General features: G+C 40.3%; 1 protein-coding gene across 2 annotated transcripts in view; it reads right to left on the bottom strand.

The window, feature by feature from the left end:
* LOC124605099 (histone deacetylase 5) overlaps positions 1–12,577 on the bottom strand; it is a 105,564-nt gene that overhangs the window by 49,742 nt on the left and 43,245 nt on the right. For both annotated transcript variants that reach the window (XM_047136549.1, XM_047136548.1), the window contains 4 exons: positions 11,449–11,556; positions 9,655–9,799; positions 6,934–7,172; positions 898–1,047 (listed from right to left, as the gene is read on the bottom strand). In XM_047136549.1, coding sequence (XP_046992505.1) covers positions 898–1,047; positions 6,934–7,172; positions 9,655–9,799; positions 11,449–11,556 — 642 coding nt within the window. The remainder of the gene's footprint in view (positions 1–897; positions 1,048–6,933; positions 7,173–9,654; positions 9,800–11,448; positions 11,557–12,577) is intronic.

Consider the following 12,577-nt stretch of genomic DNA (forward strand, 5'->3'; position numbering starts at 1 on the left):
ACTGATAACTAGTTTTGAGCCTAAGCTCATTACCAAATCATCCATTAAGAGCTGCAATACCATCCATTCCAACAGCCACATCACCATTCATTCCAGTAAACACATCTTGTAAAGTAGTGCAGGAATGAACTTCATTCACCTAACCATGCAGCTGTCTATAGGAATTGTAAAATAAGAAAACTGTAGCAGAATACAGGAAGACCTGCAGAGGACTGACATTGGTTTAGGTTCCAGCAGTCTATCATCAGCATAAAGAATTGTAAGGCATCTTGTAAATAGGTGGAAAGATAAAGATTCATTACTGTTTGATAAAGTTATTGGTGATAAATCACTGGAAACAATTAACACCTGTTAAATTTCTACGTGTAATCATTTGAAGCAACCTACAGTGAAACAAACACATAAAATTAATTGTAAGGAAATTCGATAATAGACTGAACTTATGTAAATGTAGTTTACCCACGAAAGAGGCAGCTTACAAAACTTTCTTGAAAATGGCTCATCAGTCTCAGACACTTATCATGTAGGATTAATAGAAAGGATCAGAAAATTCAATGACTAGTGGCATTTTACATCACAGGTTTGTTTAGTAAGCAAGGGAATTATGTGGAGGTGCTCATCACCCTCCCTTGGCAGGCATTACAAGATAGGCATTGTGCACCACAGAGAGGTTTAATGTTAAAATTCTGAGATGAATGTTGGAAGAAGAGTTAGGCAACACATTACTTCCTTCCATATACATCCAACAAAATAACTGCAACTGAAAAATCAGAGAAACCAGTGCTCATATAAAAGTTTATTGACAGTTATTCTTCCCACTCGTTGTTTGCGAGTAGAACATGATACCAGAAGTACCCTCCCCTTCCAATTATACACCAACTGAGACATGAGACTGACCTCGGCTGAGTCATCAGCCTCCACCTCTGGGGCCTCGTCCAGCTGTCCAGCGGTGATCCCACCGGGCCCACCCCCACCAGCTGCTGCAGCTGCAGCTGCAGCTGCCTGACTGCGGCTGCCAGCCCGCGTCAGTACTGTCTGCCGGATTTGCTGAAACAATGTAGCAGCACCTCAGTATAATTAAAAAATTTTTTGAAAAACAGGACAATGACATAGGAAATATTTTTCTTTGACAGCTCAGTCTGTTCTTTTAGCTTTAAATGCCTTCTCTCCTTCATATGCAGCATTTAAATCATTCATTGTCAACATTCAGTATCAAACTGCCAGACAACTGTACTACTTTAATTTCATTTACAGTAGCAAGAAAAAGTAGTTAATTTTTGGGTCACATATACTTTTGAACTCTATAAATTCCCTAAATTACCACTTACTGTCTCCGGAAACCATTTAGGTGAGTTTAATGACAAAGTAAGACGTTCGAAGATGACTTCCATTACTTTCAGTGAATGCTCCAATCTCGCTTCAATTAGTTGATGTGTTTATGGAGTTATGGGGAAGAAACGGTCTTTCGAAGACTGGCACAAATGGTCCTCTCTCTCTCTCTCTCTCTCTCTCTCTCTCTCTCTCTCTCTCTCTCTCTCCCCCCCCCCCCCCTCCATGAAAAGCAAAGTGACCTCTGTCACAGAGTGAATGACATGTTGGTGAAATTCTTACAATGTTTTGCCAATGGAATAGTATATATAATTCATTATTACATTACAAATTTTGATGCATAAACAGGTAGTTGGATGAGAGAAAGTCAACCATCATCTTTGTCTTATATAAACTAGTAGCATATGCAAAGCCACAGTACAACATCATAAGTAGTCTGGGTATGAAAATAAAAATTAATGTGCAACATGCAGAAAGGTGCTTTCTTGGCAACTACTACAGTTTATACACAGCTGCTGTGAAAAATTCCCACTGCAAGAAATTTGTTGATAAATAAAATAGTTTTGGTCAATGAAATTCCTACCATGCTAGAAGCAAACAAGAAACTAAAAGGCCAACAATTAATCTTCATCTCTTGTTCGAGAATATCTTCTCTAATTAATGTCAGGTTCTCAGTCACTCTCAAGAAATCAGTATCAGTCAAGGCCAGAAATAAAACACCACAAGACATGTTTTTGTCTTGTGGTGTTTTATTTCTGGCCTTGATTGATATTGATTTCTTGAGAATTTGTATCAGGACAAGAGCACAAATACTAGTTCATGAGGAAAAGATAATGGAATGGACATTTGAATTAAATGAATATAATTTGGGGAAAGTAGGAGCTGAAGAACAAGGATGAGCTGCAAGTTGCAATGATGAGATCCTTCAGATACTTCCAAGATCATCAGCATTAGTGATTACTCTAAATGAATCTCCCAGGAAAAAAAACACAGAAGAATGAAATGCAATATCTCCAGTGACTGATATAACAACATCAAATGCTCCATTTGATATTATTATGTTGCTGGTAACATATTTAAATCAGCATCTAATAGTGATTATCAATACAATACAGCCTATGCAAGAAACAAAACATAAAGAGTACACTCAACCTTGTACAAAAATGCATCTCCTGTGCCTTATCTTTCCAGTCACCCACCAACTCCCAAAGTCCCACCATCTGGTCACAGAGGAGCATTCCCCTCCTGACTCAGTACCACCCAGGACTGAAGCAACTGAATTACATTCTCCGCCAAGGTTCTCTTGGTGTGCTCTGAAATTAGAAATGCCCTACTCACTATCCTTCCCACCCCTCTCATAGTGGTATTTCACCACCCAAAGAACCAACACAATATCCTCATCCATCTGTTCACAACCCCTGCTCCCAACTCCTTGTCTCATGGTTCATATCCCTGTAAAAGACCTAGCTGCAAGACCTGTCCCATACCTCCTCCCACCACTACCTACTCCAGTCCGGTCACAAACACCACCTATTCCACCAAAGGCAGGCCTACCTCTGAAACCTGTCATGTGATCTACAAGCTCAGCTTCAACCACTGTGCTGCATTCTACATGGGTTTGACAACCAAAAAGCTGTCTGTCCGCATGAATGGGCATTGACAACCTGGGGCCAAGAAAAAACTGGACCACCCTGTTGCTGAGCACGTTGCCAAACATGACATCCTTCATTTTAATGACTGCCTCGCAGCCTGTGTCATATGTATCCTTCCCACCAACACCAGCTTTTGTGATTGAGCAGTTGGGAACTTTTCCTGCAATATATCCTATGTTCCCGTAACCTTCCTGGCCTCAGCCTTCATTAGTCATTGTCCTCACCAGTACAGCTTCCCTGTTCCCATTCTAGCACTATAGAGCCCTCATTCCATCATCGCACCCAGTCTTTTTACTTCTCTTTTTTTTCCATTTTCCCCTCTTCCCACCTCCCCTGCCCACCGCCTAACCTCCCAACTGGAAATGGCTGCCATACCCTCTCTCCACGTCGTCCCACACACTCCCCAGCAGCACTGCACTGTCCACCACCCCTATCTTACTATCCCTCCCCCTTCCCGCCCCAGCCTTCTCCTTACCCTCACCAAGTTGCCACTCCCATCATGCGCTGGTGCTGCTGCTCGCAGTGTGGGATTCAGTTTCATTACTACTCAAGGTTATTGCTGCTCTGCTCGGCAAAATGGCCAAGCAAGCATTCACAAGCTACAAATTTATCCACACAATATTGCAGATTACCCCATAATAAAACTGATAGATAGCTTCAACTTCTTCATTCATAATATGAAGTCAGTCTATCACTGTCAAGCAGAGTAAGTGTTATGACAGGCACAGCGTAAATTCCAGACATTGACTGAATATGGTCATCTCTATGAAACTCTTTTCCAAAACTTATTATTTCTGTGTATGTCTACCGCAATAGCTGATCTGCACTTTTGTGCCAGACTCTGAAGCAATGAATTCTCCTGCCTCTCCCCACCTCTCACACAATAGCACCAATCAGCTTCCTGAGATCCCCGCCTTACTAGATAGCTAGACGAGTATAAAACAGTTACGAATCATTGTGTAAACACTGAATCACTAATGTGTATTACATGTATAACATGTAGCCCCCCATTGAACATTAGAATGCTATATGAATTATCACAGACAGTTTAATAATGTATCAATGCGGGTATGGTATTAAAAAAATTTTAAAAATCAAGATTTTAAAATAAAATTTAAGGTTTGTTCCCCGAGTTTGAAAATTCCCGGCTTTTTCCAGTTTCCAAGATTTCAAGGTTCGCAGCACACCCTGTATTCCCATCAGCAGCCACATCTAAGTCATGTGAGGTTATCAGAATACAAGCATCCAATCATTATTGAGTATTCCTCAAATTTGGAAGCAACTGAGAGGAATGTCACATAACAGGACGCACAGGTTACATTATGTCGATGTAAGTAAACAAAGGGTGATTGTACGGTGGGTTCCTTTATTGTTTACCAGAGAGATGACAGCTGACATATTGTGGGACCCTTCTCATCCATCCAAGGTGAACATATACTACTCACCTGCCCAAATGGTGCACTGTCGGCACACCCAGCTATCAGCGTGTACCGATGTTTACAGCAATTCGTCAGTCTGGCTGACCCTTTTTGATGCTTTGAACACCAGATGACAGGAACCCAGCATTCATCTAATATCTCCCACATTTCATACAGTCGAGCAGTTCATTCTGTACTCTGTACCAAGGTGGTGATTTTGCATGGTAAGACTGTTCGCCACTTTCTATCGTCCAGCACCAAACGGGCAAGTGATCTGCCAGCCCTGTTACAATCTGCAGAGACCCTGTCATCAACACATTACAGGAGTTGACTGGAGGTGACAAGTCTCCCCTGCACTTACAGTATGCCTCAACACAATCTCATGTGAAAAGCCCTGCGCCTATGTAGACTGTTGGGCCAAAGCCAGTAACTGACAACATTCCAGTCACATACTGTGCTTATTAATTTCATCTGCCTGGTGACAGTCACAATTACAACAGATACTGCTAATTCAGCTACTTACAAGCTCAAATTTATAAAGCTCTGAGATTTGTTATCTGATCCATCATAAGATTTTTTTCCATCACATATTATTTCTTTCACCTATGGCAATGATTTGTTAATGTGAAAAATTCTAAGCTGTATGCAGTTTTTGGTCCACTTCCACTGTATGCCCCCTTATTCCAACAGGACAAAGGACTCTACATATGCACCAATTTATCAGCCAACTGAGCGACAAATTGGATATGTTTAGGTGCTTTGGATGACTGACTGACCAATTTTTCTTATCAGCTGTTAGCTGGGTATCATCACACTACAGCCCAACAGAAGTTCATCTCCTGCCTCTATATCTGTAATCTGAGGACCACTGTGAACTGCATGGCAGAGGATACGTCCCACTATAACAGTTATTAGGGATTTTTTTTCCATTCCATTCACATATGGAGTGCGGAAAAAACAATTTTTTACATGCCTCTGGGCATGCTGTAATTAATCTAATCTTATCCTCATGATCCATAGGGAAATGAAACGTAGAGGCTTGTAGTAGATTCATAGAGTCATTTAAAGATAGTTCTTGAAACTTTGTCAGTAGATTTTCTCATTTCTTCTTCTAATCTGAAATGAGTTTCTCAAACTTATAGGTGACACCTTCTATGCTACATATATAAATAAATTAATAAATTTTACACGTACATTGTTTGTTTTGCTTTACGATCATGTATTTCCTGAGGAAACTAAAAGTCATGTTGCAGGTTTCAAGAATAATTTTAGTAATACCTGCGAGGACACAACTGCATTGAATTTGAGGGGTTTCAAGAATCATTTTAGTAATAACTGTGAGGACATAACTGCATTGAATTTGAGGTCCTCATAACTTTGACCACTGGCTAGAAACCATAATGTAGATAACAGCCTCACTCTGCAGGTTACAGTTTCTCTCACAACTGTATTCTTTTTCATCGAATATGGTTTATTGATGTTCAGTAGCTCCAAAACATACGTTCCCTCATTCTTATAAAATTCAAAACATCATCAGCTTCCAGCTACTTTAGTAACAGACCATGGGTGAATTACTGTCTCTGCATTAGCCGTGTCTTTGCCCACAGCTTTCTCTTGGCTGCTTTGGCTTCGCTGCTCTAAACAACCAAGGCAAATCACAGTTCTTGGGTCTGTGTAATATCAAGCAGTATCTCTTAGAACATAATCTCAATCAATATTCCTGCAACAATTCAAAACCAGCAATAGGACAGGGCAGCACTGTAATCACCAATTGCAGTTGTTCAGGACGTGTGTACGCTGCAACCAAATTTGTCAGTCGGCTGGACAGCCGATAAATTGGCGCGTGTGTCGGGCCCTTAAGTCACTTCAAAGGACATAGGAAGGCAAGGGCATTCCATCCCCAATTGAACTGTACCTAGTAAAGAAGTGTGGTATTGAAACTGACCTTTGGATTGATAACAGCTTTACTTTTACCAAGGGGCGTAACCTTATATCAGGGCTGCACTGTCGTTCAAGCTGAGCAACCTAATAAACTGCAAATAATCTTATGTCAGGGTGGAGAGATTATACTTCAATGACGTTCATTTCTTATAGGAATCAATAAGTAACAGAAAGTGTTGAAGAGAAATTATGAAGATCAAGGGCAGAAACAATACGATATTTTATTTGGAAAACAAGGCATCATTCTTTCCCTGTTAAGACTGAAACTTGATAAATGATGTGCATTGTCTGACTAATTAGCAGGTGACTATACCGTCTTAATAATTTTCCATTGTTCAATTTAACAAAAATGTAAACTGTTTGAGAGTAACCAAGCAATGATATTTCATGTTGTACACACAGAAGCACTGACTGCATCAAATACTAATGTACACAATTTGGTGCATAAGGCGGAAAAACAGACAAAACTGAACAGAAATACATTACACCATTCCTCACTGCCGTGCTGGGCTGGTACAGCCAGAAATTAACACTCCACAGTAGTAAGGCACCAGTAGTGAGAGATTAGAGGAGCACTTACAGCCAAGGCTTACCTGTCTCAGGAAGTTGTGCTGCTGCTGTTGCTGCTGGTGCTGGAAGTCGTCGTACTGAGAAGGAGAGTGTGACGGCGGCACAAGCGCCAGCACAGGGTGGCCCAGCGGGAGCGGTGCCGACTGCGTACGTCCCAGTGGCCGGCGATTCAGACGGGCGTGTGCTACCTGTGCATCTGTAATGCCGGGTGCGGTTCCGAGGGTGGCACTGCCACCGGCATAGCTGTACTCACCGTCGATCACTGTCAGAAATGAGGCACTACTTCAGCTGTGATATGTGGTATTTTTCATCTCGTTCCACATAAATTTCTATCGAGGTCATTAAGAGATGAAGCATGAGCTCGGACCTGGTAAAGATGGGGAAGGATATTGGCAGTGCCCTTTCGATGGAACTGTCCCAGCATCTGCCCCAAAATGATTTAGAGAAATGACACAAAATCTACATCTGAATGACTGGACAGTAATTTGAACTGCATCCTCCCAAATACAAGTCCCGTGTCTATTCACTTGCCACCCCACTCGGTTGGAGCTTTATTGACAATTCTCTATTAATTTTCTCATTTCCCTCTGAGCAATACTCAAGTTGATTAACAGCTCAGAACACATGTAATTTCAGTCAGTCCATTAACGGGTCAGTATAATACAAGGTGTACAACTTGGCTTCCACCGGTTGCCAATAGGTGGCGACAACAGTAAGTAGTGGTTGAAAGAAACAGATCGCAGACGTCAGGCAGTTAGCTTGGACCTCACCAACATGACTAATTCAAACATTAGTCGATTTGTGTCTGCATCATAAAGTTGTTCTTGATTGAAAATGGGGGAAAGCAGCGGAAGCAAAGTTGTACACATTGTATAATTTCATTTTTGTGGAACTATCCCACACATCTTATTTCTCCTTACAGCCATATTAAAACAGTACACACAACTTCTCTTTTCACTAACTTTCATACAATTTCTTTGCTTTGAGAGAATATGTGACTTTAAAATCTTGCCAAATACATGTGAACACCTTCACGCATAAGAAGTTTCAACATATCTAAAGCACTGTGCAGTCATTAGTCACAATACAGGAAATGTAATGCTCACTAAATTCTCATAATATTCTATTTGACCAGGAAAGCAGAGAAACTGAGTTATACACCTCAATAAAAGCAATGAACCTACAAATGTATTCGCAGTACACCTTACAAACATTCAGTCCTCCAATTCCACCATATCATCCGGAACTAAATACTATAGAAATGGTAGGGAAGTTATTAAACAACTGATTGGTATCAAATAATGTACATTTTAAACTCAAGAATGCTTGGAAACATTTCAGTCACTCCAGAACAATGACCTGTAATTTGTAGAAATGCACAAGACTTTTTTTTTAAAATAAAAGTAGCATCTCAAATCACGATAAATGTTTGTTTTTAATTCTGGTTTCCAGTTTTGGTCTCTTAGTAGAACCTGTTAGCAGTTTGTGACAGTTACAACTTGTACTACACAGCAACTGTGTGATGCAACACACCATTTTATAGCAGAACTAATGTTGTTAAGTGTATGTCAACTTGACCCATAGTAAATTTATGTACTTCAGAACCTTGATCCGAGGATGGACTAAAAGACCAAAATTGGTAAGCAGAATTAAAAATAAAAATACTATGTACAAGCACTAAGCTGCACGATAAAGACAAAAATTATTATTGTACGAGGTGTCAAAAACAAAACTGATGAGCATAAAAATTGACAAATGATTTAGAAGAACTGGTTCTCAACCTTCGTGTTAGTAATTCTAAAGATACCAGTGTCACTGATGGATCTGATCTCTTAAATTCTGACAACAATAAAAATAAATGTAACCTCATATATCGAATGTAAGTACGTATCTTCTCCTGCCCATTTTATCTTTCTAACACGGTAGGATCAAAGAAAAGTGTCCTTCTCACAATGGGTAAAGGGCGTTTGCTTTGGGTCAGTTACCGGTATATCCCCTCCCTCTTTCCAGAGCCTAGTGGTCTTTTGGCATCCGTATTTTGTGAACAGTCAGCCCTATTGTGTTACCCTACCAATAAAATCACTTGCTGACACTCTGGCTGTGACCAAGTAGACATGTAGCAGCCTGCAGAAAATGCATTCGTGAACGGGCCTTGGCAACTGCACAGCATTTAACTTCACCACTTTTAACAGAGAGGTGCTGGTCAAGTTATATTCTAGGCACTATGCTCACTGAAGCAGTGACCTTTCATTGGCCTTTCATTTGATCATTCCCCACAATTTATGATTCACCAGCATTCTGCCAATTGGCTCAAAATTCTATCTTTTACCATTTCCTCCATTAGTTATTGTCCCATGATACACCACAGTACTGGTACTCATTTTGAGTGAGTATCGAGCCTCACTGAGAATAGAGCAACTGCTCTTGTTGCTCTGAGGAGGGGACAGCAACTCTTGCGTAAGAATCAGTGCCCATACATCATTAAGAGAGGTGTAGCACATGTGCTTCACTCATTCTGTAATTCTTAAGTTGTTATAACCGTTATTATTCTCAGCTCTTTATCGGTCACCTTCTGTAGCATACAGACAGCATCCTAGTTTCAGATTACCTTTCACTTTGTCATGGACTGCGCATCATTTTGAAAGTTCCTAGTGGATTAGAGACGTGGAAAGTAGGAGAGAGTTAGTGGCGAAATTGTTTTACTTTGTATTTGTAGTTTGAAGGTTCTCACAGTCAGCAGTTACCTGGTAATGTTGGGTAGAAAGGCAGAGTCCCCGGCAGCATTTGACCAGTGAGTGGCATTCCCAGCCTGGCTGTGAAGGCAGCGCGTACTTCCGCCTCTGACACTGTGCCCAACCCTGCACTTCCGTGCAAGTGTGTTGCATCCGGCTGAAACATTATAATATACAACTAACAAAATGTTACTGTCAAATTACCTTACTAAAGCCCAAACATTGTGCACTTGCACTTTCATTTAAACAATGACTATTTGTCATACAAAGCACTGATCTCAACAGAGATTTGAGGGAAGGAGGCCTCATGTATGAAGGTCATCCAGGAAGTAACAACCACATGGATTTAAAAAATCAACAAATATATTTCATTAACACACATACAAAAACGAGGTTCACAAAATTGAAGATTACTTTATTTCTCTATATAATCACTTCCGTTTAAGCACTTGACACTTCTGTGCATGAGCTTTAGAATTCTCTCATCAATGTTGGCTACCACCAGTCCATTGAGCTACCTCCCTCTCACCACCACTTCTAAAATGTTTTCTGCACAGGAACTCTTTGAGCTTCGTGGCAAGGTGAAGATTGCTAGTGGCAAGATCAAGGCAGTCGACTGGATGTTCAAATAAGTACATCCAAGATGATACAAGAAGCCCTTGGTCGTAGCAGCAGTGTGAGTGTGAGCATTGTGACACAGAAGCATTGTACCACAATAAAGCATTTCACTCCCTCTAATTTGGGTTTTTCGCTGTAGTTTTATTGTTGCTGTTGTTGTTGTTGTTGATGATGATGCTGTCATTGTGGTCTTGACTCTGACAACTGGTCCATGTTTCCATGCTACTCTATCCTGTGCAAGCTTCGTTATCTCTGAATAACTATTGCAACCTATATCCTTTCGAACCTGCTTACTGTATTAATCTTTCTTAAGGTGTCAAAACATAGATCTGCAGCAGTCATTATGTATTTTTGGAATGAAATCCACCACGAAGGCACCCTCACAATCCAACAAAACAGTTACCGAACTGTTTACATTTACAAAGATACCTCAAGAGTTCAGTCTGTGATGAAGTAAGAAACCCCCATTTCACAACCAGTGAGAACCTGATCAACGAATCACTTCTATCTGTGCTATACCCTGCCCAAAATGTTAGTGCTATAGCCATGTTCTGTTTTCTGTGTCAGTCACTCAGATCTCAGAAACTTCTGTGTAAAAATTTTACTACAGCTATGGTGTTTGTACACATAGCAGGGAACGAGAAATTTTAAGTTGTCAAGTGTCAGGCATCTATCCTGCACTATTTTGTTCTTCACCGCATTCTTCAAATAGTCTGTGACGAGTGACACATGTCCGGGTTGAGTTCTGTTACTGTATCATCAAATGCTACCTTTCATCAATTGTATGTTTCCACAATATCTACATTTGGTCATGCAAAAACTGTGTTACTCAAGGAGCTTCGTATCACACAATTCATTTTAAACAGTTATAGAATGCACAATAACAACAGATTTCGATCAGCGCTCACGTGGCACTGAGATGAGTGCCGAGGAAACTGTTCACACTCACGTAGAAGTCCGATATCAGTTTGCACAGTGGGAACACACAACAGGTCATTACATCCTGGATTGCCCTCATATACTGGGCTCTTCAGTGCAGCAGACAGATGCCACTAACAGCACTTACTTTTGAAGCTCAGACTTTGTGAAAGTATAAATGAACTGGAACACTTAAACACCGCCAAAAACAGTTACCCCTAGCATGCAGGGCAAATTACGTCAATCGACAGAGAGCTGAACGCCACTGACCACAGAATGAGTCGGAGGGCGCCCCAGTGAGATGTTGGGCATGGATGGGCTGCTATACAGTGAGAGCTCTCCCACGCTGCCCTGCTGGCTGCCACAGCCTTCACCTTCCTGTAAAACATTAGGTCTTAAAAAACACATGGAACATACAAATTAAATACACTATTAAACATCTATCTCTCTCTCTCTCTCTCTCTCTCTCTCTCTCTCTCACACACACACACACACACACACACACACACACACACACACAAACACACACACACACACACACAGGAGGTAAAACGGACCACAAAATTCTTTAATCCTCAATGAAGATGGCAATTCATGTCTTTGGATGGTTGGTCTACAGCTGCACTCTTTGTTTGACTTTTACTGATGCACGAGATGGCAAATCCACACTCCATCACAGTGTAAGTTTCTAGACTTAAGAATCAGATTACTTTGCAATAATACACATTTAATTAGAAGTAATTGGTGTTATGTGCAGCTAAATAAAGAAATACAACTTCAGATAATCTGAAGCCAGCATAGTTGCTTTGTTTTTTTTGTACAATATGTGTCTCACATCGACCACAAACTTGACAAACAACAAAATCTTCAAAGACGTCACTGGAAATTTAAATTGTTATTGTGCCTACTGGACACATCTGAAGCCATATGTTCGTTATCAATAATCTACTACACACAAGGTAAAGATATGTCAGATTTAATTATAATTATGAACACATTTTAAAAAAAGGCTAAGTCAAATAGCAACTTATGCCACGCCCACATTCATATTCATGAAGGTGACTAAACTGTCTTACATTTTTAATACAGAAAACTGTTAATACTGCAGGCAAAGACTGACATATGCTTAGCAGAATGAAATAAAATATAAATTTCACTTAAAGTACTGAAGGTAATCATATTTAATTGTTCTTTTCACAATCATCTTGACTGCCCTGAAAAATTTCCAAGATTCAAGCTCAGTAAATTATATTTGTAAGGCAGAACTTTTTTGGCCACTGAATATGTAATTTGACTGTTACGACTCCACCTTTCTATTCAGAATTGTTTTACCCTTATTATTACATTGTTGTTGTTGTTGTTGTTACATATCAAAAGTAATATGCTTCAGATATCTAAA

This window comes from Schistocerca americana, chromosome 3 (genome assembly GCF_021461395.2).
Source record: "Schistocerca americana isolate TAMUIC-IGC-003095 chromosome 3, iqSchAmer2.1, whole genome shotgun sequence".
Taxonomy (NCBI): domain Eukaryota; kingdom Metazoa; phylum Arthropoda; class Insecta; order Orthoptera; family Acrididae; genus Schistocerca; species Schistocerca americana.